Source organism: Miniopterus natalensis, chromosome 15, assembly GCF_054644295.1.
Source record: "Miniopterus natalensis isolate mMinNat1 chromosome 15, mMinNat1.hap1, whole genome shotgun sequence".
Classification (NCBI taxonomy): domain Eukaryota; kingdom Metazoa; phylum Chordata; class Mammalia; order Chiroptera; family Miniopteridae; genus Miniopterus; species Miniopterus natalensis.
Genome location: NC_142095.1, coordinates 49,304,947 through 49,329,996, shown reverse-complemented (window position 1 = coordinate 49,329,996; position 25,050 = coordinate 49,304,947). Strand labels below are relative to the sequence as shown.

Here is a 25,050-nt window from a genome sequence, read left to right as displayed (position 1 = left end):
GCATTTGCATGAGCTTTTGTGTATTTTTCTAGACCCATTTTATTTTTTCTGCTTTGATCTTAAGGGAAAATAAGACACAAGCCTTCCTCCACTAATGCATTTTATAGCAACGTTCTTAGCCTTTATCTCTCATTTATCTCTTCCCCCTAAATTAAATTTTCCTCAGACATGTTTGTTGTAAATTCTGGGTCATAAAATGATTTCTTGTAGCTAAAGAAATCACGATTAGCAACAATACCTAACTTTTATGCAGTTTATTATCACTCTATAAAGCTTACAAATCACTGTCCTGCCTCTGTTTTCTTCTTAGTCTTCGCAATTACCTTTGGAGATGGGCTGGGCAAGTAGCATTACCATTTACAAAGTGGAAGACCAAGGTGCAGCGTATTATTAGTCAGGGGAAAGTGGTTATAAAAGTGATTACATATTCACGGTAACATCGGAAACAGTACAAAGGATATTCAAACGCTCCCCCACCTCGAGGTTAACCGTAGTTAACCATTTTCTTGCATTTCTTCCAGCAGTTTTCCATGAACACTCAAACTTATCTGTGCTATTTTTAAACACAAGAGAAGAATGCTGTTCATACTGTCCTGTAACTTGCTTTATTTATTTAATCATGCTGATGAAATTGGAACATATGTGATGCCAGGCCCTGCAGACCTCCCTCCTACATCATGGGGACCTTGCATAGCTCACTTAACCAGTCCTCTGTTGGTGGACAGTTAGGTTGTTTTCAGTTTTTTGGTCTGTGGGAGAGTACTGGTCTGAGCAGCCTTGTACATGACCTTTGTGTATGTAACGCAAATATGCCAGTTCTTAGACAAATATGCAAATTACTAGAAGTAGAATTGCTGAGTCATCAGGTATGCACATTTAAAATTTTGATGCATATTTCTAAAAATGTCCTAATATTAATTACAATATATACAGTATAACAATTTCCTGAAAGATTATGCCAAATACTTTAAATCATAAAGCTTTTTTATTGCCCATCTGAGTTGTTTTAATTTGCATTTCTTTAATTATTAGTGAGGTTGAACATTGTTTCATATGTTTATAAGCAATCTGTATTTCATTTCCAGTTCTCTGTTCATTCATAATTCTTTGGATTTTCAATGATCTTTACTTATTGATTTTAAGAACTTACTACATATTGAAGAACGTACCTTCATTTGTCTTGTTGCAAATATTTCCTCCAATTTATCATTTGTGTTCTGACCTTTTTCATTAAAATTTTTTTTTAATTGCAAGAGTAAACTTGGGAAAATCTGAAAAGCAGAAGAAATTTAAAATCTCTGTAATTCTGTCTGTATCCAGTGACAACCACTTTTGTTATTTTGGTATATGTTCTTGGTGGTTTTCTCCTGAGTGTGTGTTTGTGTGTGTTCAGTTTTTTTCAAAGTTTATTTTATATTGCGATTTCTGGAGTCACCTGGAGTGGCAAAAAACTAGGTGGGAAGCTTGGAAACAGATTCATCCACTTGTTTAGATCACCTCCCTCTTCCCATTTTCTTTTTTTGTTATTTATTTTATTGTTGAGAGTGTTACAGATGTCCCCCCTTTTTTTCCCTTTACTCCCCTCCTCTCATCTCCTCCCTCCCCAGGTCTTCACCTGTCTATTGTCTGAGTCCATGGGCTGTGCATATGTGCTTATAAGTTCCTCGGTCAATCTCTTCCCGCCCTCTTCTCACCTTCCCTCTCAGGTCTGTCTGTCTGTCTGTTCCATGCTTCCATGTCTGTGGTCCTATTTTGTTCATCCGTTTATTTTGGTCTTTAGATTCCACATATGAGTGAGGTCACGTGATGTTTGTCTTTCTTGGACGGAGAATATTATGCTAAGCGAAATAAGCCAGTCCACCTTCTTTAAAAAGGCAAATCCCCAAGGGCTTGCGAGGACCCTTTCCTCATTCCTCTAAGTTTACTCTGGGAAAGTGGGAAAGGGGCCTCTCCTTGTTTGGATTTTGGTCACAACTTCGAAGCTCCCAAGCTGGATGGAGCTCCTCTGTCTGTTTGTCTATCTGATTCTGACACTGTCTGCCTTTGTTTTGGTTTGTTATTGGGGGTGTAATTACTGAGTTTTTGGATCAATTCCAGAGCACCTCTCAGCTTGCATTAAAAAAAAAAAAAATCTTTGTTGATTTCAGAGAGAGGAAAGGAGAGGGAAGGAGGGAGATAGAAACGTCAATGATGAGAGTCATTGATCGGCTGCCTCCTGCACGCCCCCACTGGGGACCGAGCCCGCAACCCGGGCATGTGCCCTGACCGGGAATCGAACCCTGATCGCCTGGATCCTAGGTTGAGGCTCAACCCCTGAGCCACGCCCAGCCGGGCAGCTTGCATTTTTTAAAGTCAGGTTTATTAAGACATAATTTATAAAACACAATCACCTCCTTCAAGTGTACAGTTTGATGTTTTTTGATAAATGTATACAGTAAGTGGAATCATCGTATTTAAGATACAGACAATTTTCATCTCCCTCAAAAGTTCCCTTGGGCACATTTTCAGTCTACCCTCTCCCTCAACACCCAGCCTTTTGCCATCGCCGACCTGATTTCTGTCCTTATAATTTCGCTGCTTCTGGATTGACATATAAGTGGAGTTATTCAGCATGTAGACTCCTGCCTCTGGTTTCCTTTAGTTGGCATAATGCATTTAGATTCACCCATACTGGTGTGTGTGTGAGTAGTTCATTTTTATCGCTGAGTAGTATTCCATTGTTTGAATATACCACATTTGTTTATGTATCACCAGGCGATGGGCATGTGGGATGTCTCCAGCTTTTTGCTAGTAGGGGAAAAAGCTGCTGTAATCATTCACATACAAGTCTTTGTGTGAAAACATGCTTTAACTTCTCTTGGGTTGCTGGGCTGTATGGTAAGTGTATGGTTAACTTTGTACTAAACTGCAAGCTTGCTTTCCAAAGTGGCTATTTTGGATCCCACCAACAATGTATGAGAATTCCAGTTGGTCCACGTTTTCACTGCAGTTGGTTTTGTCATTTCTATGGTTAGCTGTTCTAGTAGGTACCTAGTAACCTCTTACCAAACTTTTAGAATTAGGTCACTAAAATGTTAGTATATCTCAATGTAAAATTTGAAAGTATATGTTATTAATTGAAGCCATCTTTTATATTACAGTTTAACTGGGAGCTATTTTGTGTGTATTTGTGTGTGTGTGTGTTTGTGTAATGTATTCCCTAGACCAATGTTCATTTAATAAGCGATCCTCTCAGAGCCTTTATTCCATGGTGCTTATCTCAAGATATCTACTTTTTGGTGTACTTTTCAAGAAAAATGTAAAGATAGGATACTTTTGATTGAGAGAGATGTGGAGAGAAGTCCTTAGAACAGGTGTTGTTTTGAGTAGTGAGGGAAGAAAAATTTTAAGACTCATTAGAACTCCTGAGCACGGGAAGTTTTTAGATATCTCAAAAGCTAAGGTAAGAGAGTGGGGTGTGTTGGGTTAGAACATATTTTTTTGTTTTGACAATTAGTTGTTGCGAATTTTTGTTTGTAGTGTCTGTTAGAACGGAACAGTGCAGTTAGTTCCCCAGGGACCGAGTGCTCAGCAGAGGGACAGTTTTCCCTGAGTGAGGCTGGGAGCACAGGAGGCAGGACCTCACGGGAAAAGGGAAAGAGCCGGGATAGATTAGACTGGATTGCGCCGCATGGCTGCTCAGGGAAAAAATCCTAATTCAGTAAAATGCATCATACTTTATGCTGTAACTGCCTTTTGCCCATGATTGTAAATGTCTCCAGAAGCCTCAGGGGCTTCCCTTCCCCAAGGGCTTCCCTTTAGCCCTTTGTGCCTTCAGTCACTCTTTCCTGAACAGCCTCTCCAGTTGGTTTCCTCTTCAGTTATTGACCCAAATCTGCCAAATTCTCAATGAATGGCTTCAATGGTATTCAAGCAGATCTCTAATGTCCCTTTTATTGTTTTGAAATTCTTTACCCTTTGCGGATGTTTTGGACCGTCACTGACAGCAGGGTAGCAGAATTGATGGACAGCCCCTGGTGCTGAGTGGGAACTAGTTTCGTGTGGCTGGGTGTGTTTTTTTATTGTGATGATTTTAATGAATGTCCACATAGCAAGAAACACAGCTCCCATGTAGACCATTCTCCACAAGGGCGATATACAGAAAACCGGAGGACTGTGAACGAGCTGTCTGCGCTCCTGTCCCATGCCACCCCTTGTCCCCCCCCGCCTCCTCAGGCAGCGCTGTGGCTGTCCCCTCCGTTCGGGTCCCTCCATCAGCGTACACCTGCTGCAGTTCCTCCCACTGCAAAAACGTGTGCCGATACCCGTGTGCCCTATCAGGGACGTGCTCATTTCTGCCCTCCCCTACAACGCGGCTTCTCACTACAATTGTCCCCAGTTGCCCCCTTTTTGCCCTCTCGGCCCATTGCCGTCATGACTCACTTCCATTTTTCTACTGATGCTTTCCTTGTTAGGGCCACCCGTGGCCTTAATATCGCGACACCCAGTGCTCCTCCTCTTACCTGAATTCGCGCAGCACTTGCCAGGACTCCTTGTCCGTCCCGGGGCCTTGCCCGGGGTTCCCGGGACACAGCCGCTCCCCCGCTGCCCGCGTTACTCTGCTCCCTCTTTGGGCTGCTGACTGCTCCCTGTCCCCCGAGCTCTTAACTTTGAAGCGATGCTTTTCTTCGTCCTCTGGCAACAGTTATTCCCTTGGGGATCTCATCCAGTCTCATGCTTTAAACACCATCCCCATGTCCCGGTGGTGAGCCAATGTCCGTCTTAAAAATCGACTTCTCTCCCCAACTCCAGACTCTGGTGTCTAGCGGCCTCTGCTTCCCTCAGGCAGCCACCTACTCAGCGTCCGAGACTTAACCAAGCTCCTGGTCCCCTCATGGGTTTAGGGGCCGGGCCCACCCTTCCCCTTGTTCAGGACAGCAACTGGGAGTCAGTGTTGACCCCTCTCTTCCTCTCGAGCCCGATGGTAAACCCATCAACAAACCCTGTCCCCACCTCTCCTCAGCCCCCTCAGAAGTCCACCTCCGGCCATTTCCCTGCTGTGACTTCAGCCCAGGGCATTCTGACCCCGCTGTGCTTATTGTGACCCGAGCTGTGTCCCTGCCCCCATCCTTGCTCTTCTTTAGTCTATTCTGATCACAGTAGACCCTTTAAAAGTGTCAGATCGTGTCATTGTAAGTTCAAAATGTCCAGGGGCTTCCAGTCCCATGGTGCCGCGAGCCCAGCCCCCAGTGGCCGCAGCCTGCGGAACGGGCCGCCTGCCCTCGGCCGCCTCTCCGCTGCTTCTCCCACTAAGCCCCCGCAGGGCCCGGCTGCAAGGGCCTCTTTCCCTCCGACGTCTGCACGTCCTGCCCTTGAACTTCTGCCTTAGTGTCCTCAGTGGCGCTGCTCAGGCCTCTCTATCGAGTTGGGTCTCTCCTGCGGCGTTGGTTTCTTTTCTGAAATGGGCGAGGTCCTTGGAGAGGACTTTCCTTTCGCTCAGCCCTGCGCTTCCATGCGAAAGGCACAGCACATGCTCAGCAAACCTGACCGAGTGAAGCTTGAACCAAAGGAACAAGCCATTTCCTCAACACCTGGGGTGCCCCGACCAGCTTACTATGCTCACCGAGCACTTTAGTTGAAGCTTCATAACCAGCACGGGAGGTGGGCCCTCGACCACGTACACAGGAGGAAAGCGGGCCCGAGGGGCTCGGTGACAGTACTGGCCCGGAGCTGGCGCCAGCCCCGTCGCTCCCGGCCCGCGCTCCCAGGCAGGCGGGGCGAGCATCTCCCCAGAGGTCCTCGGAGGCCTCCGTCTGGGACCTCTGCTTGTCGAGACCACAGGCTTCTGCTGGACACAGAACAGAGGAAGGAGAGGGCTGCACACAAGGTTTCGGGGGATGCGAGCAGAGGGCGGGGCTGTGGCGAGTCCCCACCTTTGGAAAACACGCCCTGTCTTCCCAGCATTTCCCTTACAACTCCCTCTCCCTGCCCCAGGGTGGCTTTGAGTCACAAAGGGAGATGTCACAATATAGAAGCTAAGGCTGGTAGCCGTGGGACATTCAGCCGGATGAACTTGGGAACTTACTTGTGGAGACAAATATTTGAGCCCCTACTATGTGCCAGGCCTGCTGGGGTTCAGGAGAGAGCAGGAAAGAAGAGAGATGCCTCTGGTCTCAACAAGCAGATTCCAAATGGAAATCCCTGAGGGTTTTCCCGAGGAGGGGTTGGACTCTCCCCTCTGGTCCTCCCCCCCATTCTCTCTCTACCTACTCATATCCTCTGGGCGCTTTCTCTGGAGAACCCCGACTAATACAGTGTTATCAAACGAGCTGCCCAGTGATTTCTGCGGGAGCCTGGTCTGGACCCTCGTCTCCTGCCACCGCGCCCTGGGCATTTGCCTGCGGCCCGTCTCCTGGGCCAGGAGTTGCGGGTACACGGAGCAGGCACACCCGCACTCCGAGGCCGCCGTCCAGGGTCAACGGCACACACCCGCGAAGCGCTGTGGCCGCGAGCCCACGCCCGCGGTCAGGCAGGAAAGCGGTCTTCAGCGGGAAGCTGAGCCCGGCTAGTGACTTGCTGAGGCCCATGGCACTCGGCTTTACTTGGGGTGCCGTTGGCTACTTCACGCCCCTGTCCCTCCCTCTGTGAGGACACAGACACTGTCTGGGTTCAAAGCTCACCTCTTCCCGCTTTCTAGGTGTGCAGCCTTGGGTAAGTTAATTTTTGTACATTTTGTAAAATAAAAATAGTACCTACATTGTAGCACTTTAGTAAGATGACACAGGATAATGTTTGTAAAGACTTTAGAACAGCGCCTGCAACCTACTGTATTATAAACCTGATGCTGTCAGTGTGAGACGTACTGCTATTTTGTGTATTTCTAACAAAGAAAAGCAACACCAGTTATTGTTATTGTGGTGAGATGCTACCAGTTGTGACACCCCCTGACATGTTAGAAAATGAACAAATATGTACCTTAAAGTCAGTAAAATATGGTCATCAGTGCTGTGTGAATGAATAAAGGCCTGGCTGGTGAGCTGATCATTCAGACAAGTTTGAATAAGAAAAAACGCCTTCAGTTGTATTCGTCGATGGTTTTCTAAGTAGCAACAAAATTCTAAGCAAACTATATTATTAATAAATGTCCCAATGCTTCTTGAGTATTCTAAGAAGTTACTAAAGCATATTTCTTTTATTTTTTTAATCAAGTTTAAAGCTACTTTCAGTATAGACTCCCTGGGGTCATTTAAAACCTAATTAAGGCATGATGGACTGAATGTGTCCCCACCCCACCCCAAATCCGTATGTTGAAGCCCTAACCCCCAATGTGACTGTATTTGGAGACAGGGTCTTCGAGGAGGTGATGAAGGTTGAATGAGGTCATAAAGGCGGGGCCTAGTCTGATAGGGCTGGTGTCCTTATAAAACAGGGAAGAGACACAAGAGCACGTTATTGCCATGTGAAGACACAGCTGCCAGGTGGCGGTGGGGAGCCAGAAGAGAGCTCTCACCAGGAACTGGGCTGGCCCGTGTCTTGATCCCAGACTTCCAGCCACCAGAACTATGAGAAATTACTGTTGTTTAAGGCACCCAGTGTGTGTTTTGTTAGTGCAGTCGGAGCAACCGAGACGGTGGCCAACAGGGAGGGCAGTCGGTGAGAGAGGACGTGGGATGGATCCACTCGGCCCCACGTGGCCGGTCAGCTGTCAGGGAATGTTACCCGAGGTGCTTATTTGCGATTAGAGGCCAGACGAGGGCCTGCCCGCCAACTCCTCCCAGTCCTCGCCTTTCTGCTTAGTCAGCTAAAGCCCTGTGTTGCTCCTGACATTGGAATTACTATTAAATTTTTTTTACGATTGTATACAACTACCTATGGGAAATCAACACTCTTGTTATGAACATTTAATTAAGTTTATAGTTTTAATTCCTTCACATTTATGCTTCCTTCTGTAGTAGATTGGAAACTACAGATTGGTTGATTCTCTGGGTACTGGCTCTTCTTTTATATGTTTTACAAATGGAAGTTACCTTCGTATTTGTTTTCACCCATAATTGAATTTTGCTTGCACCAACTTTTAAGATAGTAGGACAGGGGAGGGCCAGAAAAATTCGGAATAATATAAAGGTTATTTTGTGGAAGTGTTGGTGGTAGGAATGGCACTGTGTGTTAGTCCAGTGGTCTTAGACCAGACCTGTGTTCAGCAACCTTGGTACGTGGGTTCCGGCTAGGAAAGAATTCAGAGCCAAGACTCCAACTATAAGAGAACATTTATTTGATAAATACAGAGGTAGGAGAAGTAATTCCTAGAAGAAATGGGCTTAGGAAACAAGTTATAGAGGTAAAGGAAAGGCCCTTGGAGCTTGGGACTGAGGAAGCTGATGGTAACCTGCCTGGTGGGTGGGGGGAGGAAGGGGAAGGGGAAGGGGAAGGCTCAGGCATGCTCCCTGGAAGGAGAGCGCTGGGTCCCCCGTCCTAATGCTTTTAAGGGAGGAGATTTTAGGGGAGGCCCCAGGGAAAAGTCTCATTATAATAGTCAGCAGCTTTCCAGTGTGTCCCTTCAGGCTGTGGTCCCCACTGATTGGTCTGCTCGGGGCAGGGGGTCATCATCCAATGCAGCTGGTCCTGAGGTCAGCCGTGGCTGGTTTTGCTGCTTTTCTGGGCCTGGAGCTGAAACACAACTGAGGCCTAAATGTCATCTCTAGGCAGAAAAGGTCACGGGGTCCAAACCACATGACTATTGATATGCTAGGGGAGGAAAGGCCACCCTACATTGTCCATTGCTATGCAGGGCTTTCCACCCTGATGACCTTCTGTACCTGGCCCATCTTCCTTGCCGTGCTCCTGTCTGTCTAACTGCCTATCACAGAAGGCTTATCTTTATGGATTAAAAAAACAGAATTATAGACTATTTTTAAACTGGTTATTTGAAGCACATGCACCAAACAGCAGGAACCAAGGACAGCACTTGCCAGTGGGAATCCTGCTGAAACCTCTTAATGGTGATGAGATTGCTTGTAATTCACAGAAAAATTTATATGTAAATGATATATCTGGAAATCATGAGGGGGCTCCAAAAGGTGGTCTTTTATTAATAATTTCTAAACATTGCCTCTTCTTCAATCTTGTTCACATTGTTTTATTATCAGAGCAAAGGTAAGTCACTCATCCGGGTGCAGCCAGAGAGGGTGTGTTAGTTATTTGTTGTCATGCAACAAATTAGCTGAAATCTTAGAAGCTTAAAACAATTGACTAGTTATTTCACAGGGACCCCGAGCACCAGGAATCTGGGAGCGGCTCAGCTGGGTGGTCCTGCCTCAGTTGTGGGATTATAGTTGAGCCATCCTCGGTGTTGCAGTCTGTGAAGACTGGGGGTTGAGGTCGGCTGCAGCGGGCACCTGCACATTCACTCGGGACTGGCTGGTGGCCGCGGACTTCAGTTCTCGGCCCCAGGGGCCTCTTCATAGAGCCACACTCAACATGGTTTCCCCGGGGTGAGTGAGGAGCAGGCAAGCGAATGTACCATCTCTATAACCTGAGCATGGAAGTGACAAGCCACCGCTGGGTGGGCTGCACTGTGGCGTACAGATCAGCGCTGGCCCAGTGTGGGCTGGAGTCTGCTTCCACGCTCGCCTCCAGGACCTTTGGCTGAAGGCGTCTGTTTCTTGCCACACAGGACTTTCTATAGGGCTGCTCATGCCACGGTTTCCCCGGAGCAAGTGATCCAAGGTGCACAGAGAGGGTGGCCACCCAGTCTTGGGAGTGACATCATCACTCCTATTGCCTGCTCTTGATCATAAAGACCAACCACTACCATGGGGGAAGGGCCTGCACAAAGCTGTGGATAGTAGGAGGCAGGGACATAGGGACTGAGATGGTGATTTTCACAGCTGACATTGTCTTGAGCAGTCTGACAGACTCACACAATGGCTTTATGCTCTCAGGGTCACCAGGAGGAACATCCACTTATCATTAAGATAAGCTCTCTCTTGGTTCTGCAGTCTCCTGATAATTTTCCAATAAATTCTCTTTGGCTTAATTTAGCTCAGATGAGTTTCTGTTGTTATAACAAAACACTCCTCACTAATAAAATGCATTGTGATATAAATTAAACAAACCGCTCTCCCTGTGTTATGGGATTGTGGAGGTCAGCTTTCTCGTTGTTGGCGATGGGAGCTACAAATAGAGAACGGTGGAGGAGTAGTGAGAGCTGCGGGGTAGCTTCGAACTGGAGGTATCAGTGTGAACTCGCGCTGTACACACACAGGTCTCCACCTGCCCTTCAACCTCAAATCACTCCCTCGCAGCAATGAGTAAAACTGTGTGCCAAGGTCTTGGTTTCTAAATCTAATGCCCCACAAGAAATAATCATGGCTCCTTGGAGAAAATGATGAGTGCCGCGAGAAGTTTAAATCTGCTTGGCACATCTTTTGAGCCAGAAAGTTAGTAAGGTCTCAGAGTATTAATAACAATGTTTCAGAATGGCATGCTGCCACTTTGAGGGCTTTTCTATCTAGATCTGAGATAATTTGAACATCAATATAAAATCAGCTTTGCAACCATCATATTGATAATTGATTCAGGTGGAAATCATTAATGGATGCTAAAAATAATGGATAAAAGTTGAATGAAAAATGGAATATTTATAAAGTCTCATATCTCCCCCTAAAATGCTTTTTAATTATAAAGGGAAAAACAGTACCTTTGCAAATGGGGAAACTGGCAGACACCAGTTTAACCATGTGCTTAAAGGAAATAGGACCAATAATGGGCAATGGGCCTCATTGCCTCCTGATATGATGCACTGAGAATTGAGGTGTCACCTGAATCTAAATGAGGAAATACCAGCAAAACCAAATTGCAGGACAGTCTACAAAATAACTGGCATGTAATCTTTTAAAATGTCAAGGTTAAGAAAGAGAAAAGCTGAGGAAGTTTCTGCTTAAAGAAGGCTAAAGGACCCTGTATGATGTCTGCAACTTACTCTCAAATGGATCAGATAAATATATGAAAGAGAGTGAATGATAAAGCAGATGAGACCACAAGTTTACATGGAGTGGACCTGGGTAAAAGGCCTTGTATTAGTTTGCTGTTGCTGCTGTGACAAATTCCTACACATTTAGAGGCCTGTCTCTGTAGGTCAGAAGTCTGGCACAGGGTCTCACCACTGTGCTAAAATCAAAGTACCAGCAGGACTACGTTCCTTTATGGAGGCCCTGAGGAAGAATTCTCCAAATGTGCTCAGGTTGGTCGCAAAATTCAGTACTTGCGGTTGTAGAACTGAGGTCTCCATTTCCTTGACTTTTGGCCCCTCCATGCCAGCAACGGGCCTCTGGGCCTTCCTGATTTAAATCTCCGACTTCCCTCTACGTCAGTGCTCTGCCTCTAAGGGCTCACGAGATCACAGTAGCCCCACCTGGATAATCCAGGATAACTTCCCACTTTTTTTCTTTCTAAATTTTTTTCCCAGCTCCAAAATGTGTCTTTACTTTAAAAAAAAAAAATTATTTACTTTTAAAAAACAAAATGTACTATCATAGCCATTTTTTAGTGTACAGTTCAGTGGTGTTAAGTATATTCACATTTATGTGAAACAGATTTCCAGAACCTTTTAATATTGCTAGGCACCATTCCACTTATTTTCTATCAGTTTGACTACTTTGCATACCTCAAATAAGTGGAATATATGCAGTATTTGTGTGTGTGTGTGTATGTGTATGTGTGTGAGGAGTCTGGCTTATTTCACTTAGCATAATGTTCTCAAGGTTCATCCATGTTGTATAGTACTTGACAGTATTTGCTTAATCTTTAAGGCTGAATAACATTGGTTGTATATATAGATCACATTTTGCTTACCCAGGTTGCTTTTGTGAATACTGCTGCTATAAACATGGGTATACAAATACCTCTATAAGACCCTGATTTCAATTCTTAGATATATATTCTTAGATTTCAATTATAGATATATCTATATGTCTCCAAAAGTAGGATTGCTGGATCACATGGTAGCTCTATTTTTAATTTTTTGAGGAAACTCCATATTGTTTTCTATACTGGTTGTGTTACCAGAGAGCCATCTGAGTTGGAGGGGGCTCGGGCCTCCCCTCCTTGGCTCTTGTTACCCTCGAGAGAAATAATTCAGACTAGTGACAGAAAGCAGTGTTGAAGCAAAGCAAGTGAATTTATTAAGAATAAACTTGGCATAAAGCACAAGCAGCCAACTCAGCTAGTCTGAGTGCCCCACCTAGTGGGGGTTCAAGGGTTTTATACTTTTCCCCCTCTTTAGGTTTCAAGGTTCCCCTGTGGGATAGACTAGATTTCAAGGCCCCCCTTTTACACTGTTGTGGCTTTCCCCAGAATTTGTGAGAACATCTGGTGACTTTATCTTGGCAAGTCCCAAGACTGCTAACTTTTTTGTTTAGTGGGTGAGATAAACTCCCCTCCCCCCCTTCCCCTTCTCCTGCCCTAGCAGCTATCTTTCCTGGTTAACATTCTCCCAAGTGATACTATCCAATACTTTTGGGATTTTTGTTATTTGTTCCCCAGACTTCATCTGTCATTGGGGTTAACTGGCACAAATGCATTAATTGGGTCTCTTCTCTATTTCCCAGGCCAGGGTGATTTGAGTTATGTATTCTCTGGTTAGGGAGGAGGGTATAAACCATTTGTTCTCAAGTGTCCTTGGTTGGGGAAGATAAGGTCTTGCAATTCACAAGCTGGCTGCAAGCTGCCCAAACTGTTTGGCCTTGTTTAATTTTCTTGTCTCAGTTTCCCCATTCTACTTGCCCAGGATTTTCCTAGCTTCTTACTATCCTGCCACAGTTGCACCATTTTACAATCTCACCAACACTGCTCAGGGTTCCAATCACTCTACATCTTCATCAACACTTGATATTTTCTGATTTTTTAATAGTAGCCATCATAACAGGTGTGAGTTGTATCTTACTGTGGTTGTGACTTGGGTTTCCCTAATGATTAGTGATGCTGAGCATTGCTAATGCTTGTTGGCTATTTGTTTATCATCTTTGGAGAAGTGTCTGTTCAAGTCCTTTACCTATTTTTTTTAAAAATTATTTTTCAGCTACAGTTGGCATACAAAATTATATATATTATATTAGTTTCTGGTGTACAACATGGTGATTAGACATTTATAACCTTATAAAGTGATTACCCCAAAAGTTCAATACCTATCTGACAAGATGTATAGTTATTGTACTGTTGCTGACTGTATTCTCCACACTGTGCTTTACATCCCCACGACTGTTTATAAATGACAATTGGACTTCTTTTTTTTTGTTAATTGTCACTTGAGGATATTTCTTCCATTGATTTCTGGAGAGAATGGAAGAGAGGGAGGAGGAGAAGAGAGAGAGAGACATCTATGTTACAGACACATTGATTGATTGCCTCCCACATGTACCGCGACAGGGGCAGGGGACTGGAACTACAACCTAGGTACACGCTCTTCACCGGGAATCAAACCCTAGACCCTTCAGTATGTGGGCCGACACTCTAACCACTGAACCACACCAGCCAGGGCTGGCAATTGTACTTCTTAATCCCTTCCCCTTTTTCACCCAGCCCCCAAACCCTCTCCTATCTGGGAACTACCAATTTGTTCTCTGCATCTGAGTTTCTGTTTTCTTTGTTTATTTTGTTTTTTTAGATTCCACATATAAATGAAATCATATGTTATTTGTCTTTCTCTGTCTGATTGATTTCTGTTTATTAAAATCAATTAGTAATCTTAATTATATCTGTGAAATCTGTACCATGTGAATAATGTAGCATAACCGTGGGTTGAGTATTTTGGGGGTCAAGTTTTTTGCACTCTTCTTGACAGCTTTACAAAATCTTCAAACTTAGTTTTGTTGTTTTTATATGAAAAGCAAAACATAGTCACTGTAAAAAAAATCAAACAACCCTAAAAAGTACACAGTGGAAGAAGAAGAAATGATCAAATGGTCACTGGAGTTTTATCTTCCTCACTGTTATTCTTTCCTTAAAAAGTTTTTAAAATTAAAACATACTCAATATGTTAGTTTCAGCTATACAACATGTTTGCTCAGCATTTATATGCCTAATAAAGTGAGCACCACAATAAGTCTAGTAACCATCTTATGTCCTACACGGTTGCTTTTGCCGTGTGTTCCCCATGTTGCATATTCCATCCCTGTGACTTACTGATTTTATACCTTTTATTCTCCTTCAGGTTTCTCAGTCTTCTCTCCGCCCCCTCCCCTCTGGCAACCATTGATTTGTTCTCTGTGTCTATGTGCCTCTTTTTGTTTTGTTTGTTTATTTTGCTTTTTAGATTCCACATATTAAAGAAATCATATAGTATTTGTCTTTCTCTGACTTAATTCACTTAGCGTAATTCTCTAGTCATGTCACAAATGTAAGATTTCATTCTTTTTTATGGCTGAGTAATATTCCATTGTGTGTGTGTGTCTTTGTGTATCACATCTTCTTTATCCACTCATCTATCAATGAATGGATGCTTAGGTTGCTTCCATATCTAAGCTATTTCAAGTAATGCGGCAATGAACATAGTAGTGCGTATATATTTTTTTGAGTTAGTATTTTTTGGTTTTTTTTTGGACAGATACCCAGAAGTGGAATTGCTGGGTCATATGGTAGTTCTAGTTTTAATTTTTAAAGGAAACTCCATACTGTTTTCCATAGTGACTGCACCAATCTGCATTCCCACCAACAATGCATGAGGGTTCCCTTTTCTCCACATTCTAGTGAACACTTATTGTTTTTTTTGATAATAGCCAACCTGACAGGTGAGAGGTGATACCTTCTTGTGATTTGATTTCCATTTCTCTGATGGTTAGGGATGTTGAGCATCTTTTCATGTGTCTGTTGGCCAACTATATGTCTTCTTTGGGAAACTGTCTATTCAGGCCCTCTGTCTATTTTTAAATCAGGTTTTTTTTTTTTTTTTTGTTTGTTTTTTTTTATGTTGAGTTGTATGAGTTCATTATATATTTTGGATATTAAACCCTTGTTGTATGTGTCAGTTGCAAATGTCTTCTTCCATTCAGTGGGTTGCCTTTTCATTTTGTTGATGGTTTACTTCCCTGTGCAAAATCTTTTTAGTTTAATGTAATCTCATTTACTTTATTTTGGTTTTGTTGCCCTTGCTTGGGGAGACATATCTAAAAAATTATTGGTAAGACTGATGTCAAAGAGTTTACTACTTAATTTTTCTTCTAGGAGTTTTATGGTGTCTGGTCTTACAGTTAAGTCTTTAATTCCTTTTGAGTTTGTTTTTGTATGTAGTGTAAGAAAGTGGTCCAGTTTCAAATTTTTACATGTAGCTGTCCAGTTTTCTCCACACCATTTATAGAATAGACTGTCTTTTCCCCATTGTATCTTCTTGCGTCCTTTGTCATAGATTAGTTGACCATGTGAGAGTTGGTTTATTTCTGAGCTATTTATTCTGTTCCATTGTTTTATATGCTACTTTTGTGCCAGTATCATACTATTTTGGTTACTATAGCTTTGTAGTATAGTTTGAAATCATTGAGTATGACACCTCCAAGTTCTTCTTTTTCCAGATTGCGTTAACTATTTGAGATCATTTGTGCTCCATATAAATTTTAGGGTTATTTGTTCTAGTCCTGTGAAAAATGCCACTGGTATTTTGATAGGGATTGCATTAACCCTGTGGATTGCTTTGGGTGGTACGGACACTTAACAGTACTGATTCTTTCAATGAGCATGGCATATTCTTTCATTTATTTGTGTGTCCTCAGTTTTTTCAATACCTTTTAGTTTTCAGTGTATAGATCTTTCACCTCCTTGGTTAAATTTATTCCTATGTATTTCATTATTTTCAATGCAATTGTAAATGGGATTTTTTTCTTGACTGCTCTTTCTAATGGTTTGTTATTAATGTATGAAAACACAACTCACTTATTAATTTTGTATTTTGAAACTTTACTGAATTCATTTTTTCGTTCTAATAGTTTTTGGTGGAGTTTTTAGGGTTTTCTATGTATAGTATCATGTCACCTGCAAATAGTGACAGTATAATTGTGGTAATCTCATGATTCCTTGTATTTCTGTGGTGTTAGTTGAAACTTTCCCATTTTCATTTCCTGTTTTATTTATTTGAGCCCTTTTTCTCTTTTTCATTATGATTCTGGCTAAAGGTTTATCAATTTTGTTTATCTTTTCAAAAACCCCAGTTCTATTTTCATTGAACTTTTCTATTTTTTTTTAAAGTCTCTATTACGTTTATTTCTGCTCTGGTCTTTATTATATCCCTCTTTCTAATAACTTTTGGCCTTTTTTTCTTTATTTTTTAGTTCCTTTAGGTGTAAGGTTAGATTTGTTATTTGAGACTTTTCTTATTTCTTGAGGTCAGCCTGTATTGCTCTGAACTTCAATCTTAGAACTGCTTTTCCTGTGTCCCATAGATTTTAAAATGTTGTGTTTCCATTTTCACTTGTCTCAAGGTATTTTTTATTTTTCTTTGATTTCTTTGTTGACCCATTAATTGTTAAGTAGCATGTTGTTTAGCCTCCACGTGTTTGTGCTTTTCCCAGTTTCCTTCTTGTAATTGGTTTCTAGTTTCATATGACTGTGGTCTAAGAAGACACTTCTTTTATTTTATTCTTAAATTAATTGAGAATTGTCTTGTGGCATAATGTGCGCTTCATATTATTTTATTCTTAAATTAATTGAGAATTGTCTTGTGGCATAATGTGGTTTATCCTAGAGAATGTTCCATGTGCTTCCTGGACTTGGATGCCTGTTCCCTTTGTCAGGTTAGGGAAGTTTTTGTCCTTTATTTGTTTGAATAGGTTTTGTGCCCTTTTCTCTCCTCCTGGGACGCTGTAATGCAAATCAGGATGCCTGATTTTGTCCCACAGGTCCCTTAAATTCTCCTCATTTAAAAAATTTATTAATTTATTTGTTTTCCAATTAGGTGATTTCCACTACTTTGTCTTCCATGTTGCTGACCCGTTATCCTGCCTCATACCTGCTGTTGATATTCTTTAGTATATTTTTCCTTTAATTTATTGTATTCCTCAGTTCTGATTTTTAAAAAACTTATTTTTTGTCTCTTTGTTGAAGTTCTCATTGTGTTTTTCCATTCATCTCCTGAGTCTGAGGAGCACCCTTATGACCATTGCTTGGAAGCAGGTTGCTCATCTCCATTTCCTTTAGTTCTTTCCTTGGAGTTCTGTCTTGTTTTCTAATTTGGAAGATATTTTTGTGTCTCCTCCTTTTGCCTAAGACTGTCTGTTTCTGTGTGTTAGGTGGATCTCGCAGTACTGGAAGAGTGGTCCTATGTAGAAGGTATCTTGTGGGGCCCAGTAGTACAGTCCCCCTGGTCACCAGGGCCAGGTTTTCCAGGGGCGTCCCCTGTGTGGGCTCTGTGTGGACTTGTGTTGTGGTTGAACTACAACTGTTGAGGACTCTCTGTTGGGTGGGGCTGGCCCCCAGCTCGTTTGTCTGTGAGGCCGGGCCTGCTGGGGGTGCGCTGGGGGGTTGGGCTGGCCTCTGGCCTGGCTGGCTGTAAAGCCGACTGCCACGGCCGCTGGTCTGCTGGTGTGTAGGGCAGGCCTCCTGGATGTTGTGAGGCCTGGTCTCTACTGCTGTGGGTACATAAGTGTGCAGGGTCTGGCCCCACAGCCCCACTTTAGGGATGCTTTTGGCCACCCACCAGTGCTGGGGGGCAGTGTACTGTTTTAAAAGTCTGCCAGGGCCATCCTCTAGCTGCTGGTGGGCAGGACCCCACTTTGGAGGCCCACTGGGCTGGCCCCGGGTTCTGGGGCAGGAGCAGAGCACCGCTCTGGCTGGGTGGGTCCTCAGGGGAATGCAGGGTGGGTGGAGTGGGGAGCAGCTTAATGAAGAGTGTCAGGTCTGGCGCCACCAGCTTGGGCAGGCTGAGAGGAGAGCAAACGAGGAAAGCAAGGCACTGGCTATCCCCTCCATTCCCAGAGGCCCCCCCCCCCCCCCCCCCCGGCAGGCACCCGAAAGTTAGCTGATACCTCTCTTTCACATATGACCCAGGTGCCCCTCACAGTGCTGTCCCTGTGCTTTGGTTCCGAGCGAGTGAATTTGTGCACAGGCCCTGGAAGGGGGGACACTCTCTTTTCCAGAGCCCCTCAGTTTCTGGGACAGAAGCCTGGCTGGTTCTCACAACCAGATGTTAGGGGCTCCTCTTCCTGGAGCAGGTCCCCAGGCTGGGGAGCCCCAGGTGGGCCAGACGCCTCACCCCTCAAGGGGGCCTCCGGGGTTGTGATATCCCTCCATTGGGGAATGCCTCTCCAGTGCCCCTTACCCATCAAGATGTGGCTTTTTCTTTATGTTCTCAGTTGTAGAGAGTCTGTTCCGCAGGTCTAGAGGTGGTTCTCAGGGATGGGTGCTTTGTATTTAGTTGTAGTTTTTGTGTGTGGGTGGGCGGAGGTGAGCCCAGGATCTTCCAGCCTCCCTTCTCTGACACCTTTATATACGTTTGAAATTATGTCAAAATAAAAAGTTTCAAAGATTAAGCAGCACAGAAGTTGGAAAATGTAGCCATGGCATCATTTATGTCCTTGGTGGTCATTTCCTCATAACAGCACTGGGTCTGTTTCTCTCCCCCATCGCCTGCCAGGTCAGCACCACGTCAAGCAGGGGACCTGTGAGGTGGTTGCTGTGCACAGGTGCTGTAACAAAAACCACATAGAAGAGCGATCGCGAACAGTCAAGTGCTCTTGCTTCCCGGGGCAGGTTGCTGGCACCACTCGGACTCAGCCTTCTTGTGTTGAAGGTAAGACCTTTCTGGTCAGTTTCTCTAATGTCGCACGAGGGCTCACAGCTGCCAGGAATCTCCCAACTTTACTGTCTTTGCAATGCAAAGAAAACTAGGCTTATTTTAGATCACTGTCATTCCAAAAGTGAACATAAATATAACTCCACGAATTTCATAATGAGTAAGGTAAGTTACTACTGATGCATGGGGAGTCCTTTACTGGGCAGTCAGGAAGATGTGCTTTGATTTCTTCTGGGCCAGCTGTCCCTCTAGAGCTCACCCATCAAAGCATTTGCTTCCTTAGATGTGCTCTTCTTCCTGCTCTCAAACTCTGGACTCAGTCTGGTTTCTCATATTTAATGTTGTAGACAAATATTTCCTTAATTTCTGGTTTATTATTATTTTAACAAACATCAAAAAACATCTTTTTGGTGCAACTTCTCAGACAATAGTTTGGGATCATGTATTATTCATGTGTTGTTTCTAATTTTTCTAGCAGAGTACTATGCCAATGCTTAAAAAAAGAGCGAATGTTGAAGGTTGTATGTGGAGTCCCTGCCTTTTACTAGCAGACACCTTGTTAGAAGCAAATATTAGTCCCCAGGAGAACAGATATGTGAGGTTAAGCCTTGTAGCAGTTTCTCTACAGTGGCATGAGATCTCCCTGAAAACAAACTCTTCCAGTCTTATCTGTTGCATGTCTGAAAGTTGACAGTTAAAGCACACAAACACACACACACACAAACACATGCACTCACACACACACACACTCACACAAACACACACACATGCACTCACACACGCACTCACACACACATACATACACATGCACTCACACGCACTCACACATGCACACACACACACACATGCACTCACACACACACTCACATACATACACATGCACTCACACGCACTCACACATGCACACACACACTCTCACACACACACACACACGCACTCACACACTCTCACCCACACCCACACTCACACACTCTCTCACACATACACACACACACTCATATACACTCAGACTCACAGACACATATACTCACACACTCATTCACACACACACTCACACACACACACTCTCACATTCACACACACACATCCTTAACTGCAGGTCCTATTGCACAATAGAATATAATAGCTGACTCCGCACCTCACCTCTCTCCCCCTGCACAGCTTTATGGGCTGTGTGATCGCAATGGGGTTGTATCAGCAGAGCCTCAGTCGCTCTATGCTGGAGAGTGAATGTGGGAAACCTCCCATCTGCATTTCCTTTTTGGAAACCCTGGGGGCCAGATGTGTTGCTGAATTCAGACTTTGTCAGATTTTATGAAGGTAACAGTGCATGTACCACCTGTTACCTAACAAACCCTCTGTCCTCTCCAGTTGCACCCCATAATCACAGATATTAATATTTCTACAGTGAGGTGGATGAATATTCATGCAGATGGGGGTAGGCAGGATGGAACCTCATGTTAATTCAAGGCAGGTTTTGCTGACGTCCTACAGAACTCCTTTGAATTTTCAGAGCTCTTTGGATTTGGGGATTATAGGTAAAGGATTGTGTACCAGTAAAAAAAAAGATCTTTAACATTAAAAAATGCATTTTAAACAAATTTGCTAAGTTCCTGTACCACCAAATGGGACAGTGTATTATATATTTTCTCCATCAGTTGAAGCCAAGTCACAGCCATCTGTCTCTTTGCTCTCTCTCCAGTTGTCCACTTTACCCACTGTTATCCCCCGGTCGAGGGGCCAGCACTGCATCTTGCTGAGCTTGCTGCTCCCAGATTTCCCTTTCCCACTCTCTAGCAAGAAAGATGCTTCTATAGAAACAGAACTGATCATGTCACTGTCATCTTGAAACCACAGTTTGGCGACTTCCAACTGTTTGAGAAATAAAATCTAAAGTCTTCATGGTTTGTGAGGCCCTGCATAATGACTGTTTCGAGTCTACCCCTTCCCTGCTGGAGCCCACGCCATTCCCTTCATCTCAGCACATCAATGGCCCAATCATTGCCCTCTTCCCCACAACATATACTTTGTCTACTTAATTCCTGCTTTCCTTTCAGATCTCCTGTATGTTCTGTATCTCCCTCTGCTTCTAGAGTATGACATGCATCCCATTTGTTGTAAAGCTTGTTGAATGTGTGCCTTCCCGTTAGTCTGTCGTTGCTGGGGGACAGGAACTGGGTCACTTGTTTCGTCTCCCCTCATTGCTGGTGCTCGCATGAGATTTAACCCAGCTGAGAACTGATTCATCTTTCCCAGTCACAGATTATTTTCTGAAGGTAACAACCGTGTTTGCTTGCCTCTGTAGATTTTTACACTTCTACAGGAACTAATGAATCATGACATAAACTATATTTAGACTCTCTGCTTAGCCTGGACTCTTTGGATATCAAGTCTTATATATCTAAACCATGTTTTATAATAGTCAAAGTGCTTTTTAAAAAAATCCTCGCTCAAGGATGTTGACTTTAGAGAGAGAGGAAGGGGAGAGGGTGTGAAAAAGAGACATCTGTGTGAGGGAAACATCGATCTGTTTCCTCCTGTACACGCCCTGACTGGGGATCGAACCTGCAGCCTGGGCATGTGCCCTGACCGGGAATCAGACCCACCGCCTTTTGGTGTCCGGGCCGGTGCTCCAGCCAGCGGAGCCGCCTGGCAGGGGTACTCGGAGTACTTGCACTGGTCCCTGGACGGTATGAGTAGGACGCAATTACTATTAGCATCTTTCTCTTAGTGAAGGAAACCTTAATACCTCCCCTAAATGAGCTTGCTTTGTATTTGGGCAAAATCCCTTTTGGCCGTCACCCTAGGGGTTGCTACATTTATCTGTTTGGTCAATATATTTTTCTGTATATTTGTGTTTAAGATAGATTTGTAGAAAATGTGGTGGCTTTTGATATGAATGTGTGTTGTACACAAATGGGTACTTCTTAACCCATTGGGTACTTCTTAACCCAACCCGCTTGCCTTTCTTCTACGGGAGGGACATTTTGGTTGTGTCTGTGGCAAAACAACAGATTCACAGGCCAACTAAATGATTCCCTAGTGTCATACGATCGGTAGGTGATGGGGACCGTTTATTTGGTGTCTGGCCGAGTCTATGCAGTAGAGCTTCTGTATCTCTCCATTCATGGGTCATAATGCGGACGTGCCCAGTAGGCTTGGCAGTGACTAACCGCGTGTGGTTGTTGATTATTTGAAGTGTGACTGGTTCGAACTGAGCATTTGAGATGTGACCAGTACAAAATTTAAATGGGAACTTGTGATGAGATGTGCTCTTATTGGACAGTAGGGGGTACGTTTTATATAAATATATAACTTTAGAGCAACATTTGTGGCCAGAGAATACCCAAAGTCTGAAAGATGGGATCATGATTTTGTCTTTGTGTTTGTGTCCCCTGCACCTACCATTGCTTGGCAAACAGTTGTGTCCAATACATGTTTATTGGATCAGAGTCACTGGGGAGGTACAAGAAGTTGTGGTTCAGGCTTTAGTTAGGATATATATCTGTTTTCACAACTCCTGATCTTCAAGTCCTTATCTGAATACGTTTCCGTTAGGGCTTTTTAGCTTTACCTGCTTAATCTTTATCCCATAATAATTATGCAGTATCATGCTGCTAATTGGCTTGTGGAAAGACCTAGTCTCTGCTGATATGTTCCTCTTATCTTATTTGTCAATAAGAATAGAGAGGATCTGGAATATAAAATTCATTTCAATTTACATTTAAATTAAAACAAAGGTGAAAACGCATCGGAGCCGGTGCTAATTAATGTTGGCATGGAAATGGGAGCATCCTCATGCATTTTCATTAATCCACACCACAGATACTTATCTGGTGTTTTCACTGCTTTTCCACAAAAGTTATAGCCTTTATTAGTTAAACAGGGAGAAAAATTAGCTGTTTCCCCCATGGAGCTTTTTTGTTAAAATTAACTTATGAATCTCCCCGAATTATTGAGATGTGTCTTTAATACACATTTGGGATTTGGGAGAAGGGCTGGGGAGTTATTTGATTGAGGCTGTGCTTGCTTGGGTCCTAAAACAGGCCACTGTTCAGCTGGCCAGCGTTTTCCTTCTGAATCTTCTGGCATAGACAAGGCTGTTAGGTGGTGGGAACTGCTTTCTACACATTTGCCAAAATACAGCTCCGTGGAGGTAATGCTAAGATGAGATATGTGATAAAATGAGATAAATGAGTAGTACAATGAAGCTTAACTTATTCTGTCAAAGGGAATGCTGTCTAAACAGCGAGTTTAAAATGGATTAATAAGACACAGGCTTAGGAATGGGAGGCAGTTACTTTTTAAAGTTTTTTCTTTTAATGATACCTCAATTTCTTTGTTCAGATGTTGGAACACACTTAGTCAGGGATGAGAGCTACTGTTTGTACTGGAGACAACGTCCATGGCTCCAACATGTGATGAGATCCAGGGTCTGTCTCACAGAGGTGATTTCTCAAGGTTTTCTTGCTGAGTGTGGTGTCCGTGCTGCTGACCCATGAAGCCGTTGTCTGGGTTTTCTCTGGTCATCAGGTGAATGACAGCAGGTGCACTTTGCAAAAGCACTTTGTGAGCTGGAAGAATGTGTCCTGCATATGTGGGTTCATTCATCAATTTATAGTTTTATACCTTTGTGCCTGATGTGTCCGGGACGCTGGGGGAAGGATGGTAATTAGACTTGGGTCCTGCTTTCAAGGAACCTGCACTTTACTTGGAAAGATGGACAATTAAGTTCTAGTAAGTGAAGGGCTCTGGGCAGGGCAGAGAAGGGGCCAGGGGCGGCGCCCATGGGAAGCAGCAGTGCTGCTTTACCAGGTAGGAGGAACTGAATGGGGCAGCCTTGGGATCTGGAAGTAGCTCAGTCTGGCTTGGAAATGGCAGAAGACCAGGCTGGAGGTGTAAACAGAGCAGTGGGTATTTGAGGCCTTGGATAAAATCACAGTTTAGGGCTTAATTCCTGCCTCTGGGAATCTGATCTAGATGAGATGGAGCAGGGTGTGCCATAAGAAGGGGACTGAGCGCTGTGAACAGAGTTCATAAGAGAGCCCAGGATTTCTGGGAAGGAGAAACGTGTCCCAAGTTTGACAGGCCGTCTTGCCAGCCTGACAGGCCCAAGTGACTGCCCACGGTGTGTGTGTGTGGGGGGGCACAGAGGAAGACAGTGGGCTGGCAGGGGCATGGTGTCTACCATGGATCAGGAGTATTTTCATGGGCCAGAGTTTAATGAGGTCTGATGAACTAGCTCAGCCTCTTGTTTTGGGCTGAGTATATCTACTTAATCATAAATGATGTTTCTCAACCAGGGCTGATATCTGACAGTGTCTAGAGATACTTTGAGTTGTTACCGTGGGGTAGAGGGTGCTACTGCCATCTACTGGCTGGAGGCCAGGCTGCTAAACATCTAACAAGGCGCAGGATGGACTCGCACAATAAGGACTTATTGGCCCTTTGCCTCGGCTCAGGCCCTGCTCAGTGTGTGCTCAGAACTTCAACACCAGGCTGTTCAATCACCTTCTTCAGCCCCAGGTCAGACTCTTGGTTGGTTGTCACCTAACTGTGAGGTCCTTCGTCAACCTTTAACTCATAAAAGAATTTGCAACTTTTATTGTGGCTACTGTGGTGGCTCATATTATGCCTGTCTCTTCTGAAAGACATTTGCTATCAAGTCCTTCACAGTGAAGCTCTGCCTTGGATAAAGTACTTCTAGGGGCACCTCACCCATGTCCTTCTATAAGACTTGAAAGAATTTCTAAGAAGTATTTTGAATCCAGGGCAGCTTGCTTTTTTTAAGGAGGCTCATGTGAATCTGTCTTTGGAAAGTCACGTAATATTTTCCAATTAAGTGAAAGAAAACTGGTGAATAATTTCGCAAGAGCTTGATGGTATATATTTCCTTTTATTTATTTAAATAAATTCAATGTACATCTTTAAATGGAATAGTAGGCAAACAATATTCTTCTCTGTAGTTAAGAACTGGCCTATTTCTTCTGCGATGAAGGCCCAAATTCATCATTTTTTTCCCCCATAAGCTCCTTTTCTAGGGTTTGGCATCAGAAATATCCTGGCCCCTGTGAGCCCGTGGGGAAGCACCGATATTCTCTGCTGTGTGGTTGAGATAATGGGATTCCCTCCCGATTTCTCACCTCACTCCCACCTCTCGGACTCCTTTCTGCCCCCCCGCTTTGATCCCCGGCTGTAACCCTTCTCAGACTCACACCTCCACTGGCCCCTTTCAGCCTCCTTTCCGCCCACTCCCCTGTCCGACCCCCTGCCAGGCGGGCTCTTCTCGGTGCACA

The 25,050-nt window shown here is 44.0% G+C and overlaps 1 protein-coding gene across 1 annotated transcript in view; it reads left to right on the top strand.

Annotated features, from left to right (window-relative positions):
- The window catches only part of TAFA4 (TAFA chemokine like family member 4), a 96,097-nt gene that overhangs the window by 59,840 nt on the left and 11,207 nt on the right, over nt 1–25,050 (top strand). Inside the window, exon 4 of the mRNA XM_016204192.2 lies at nt 18,596–18,751. Within this exon, the coding sequence (XP_016059678.2) occupies nt 18,596–18,751 (156 nt within the window). The remainder of the gene's footprint in view (nt 1–18,595; nt 18,752–25,050) is intronic.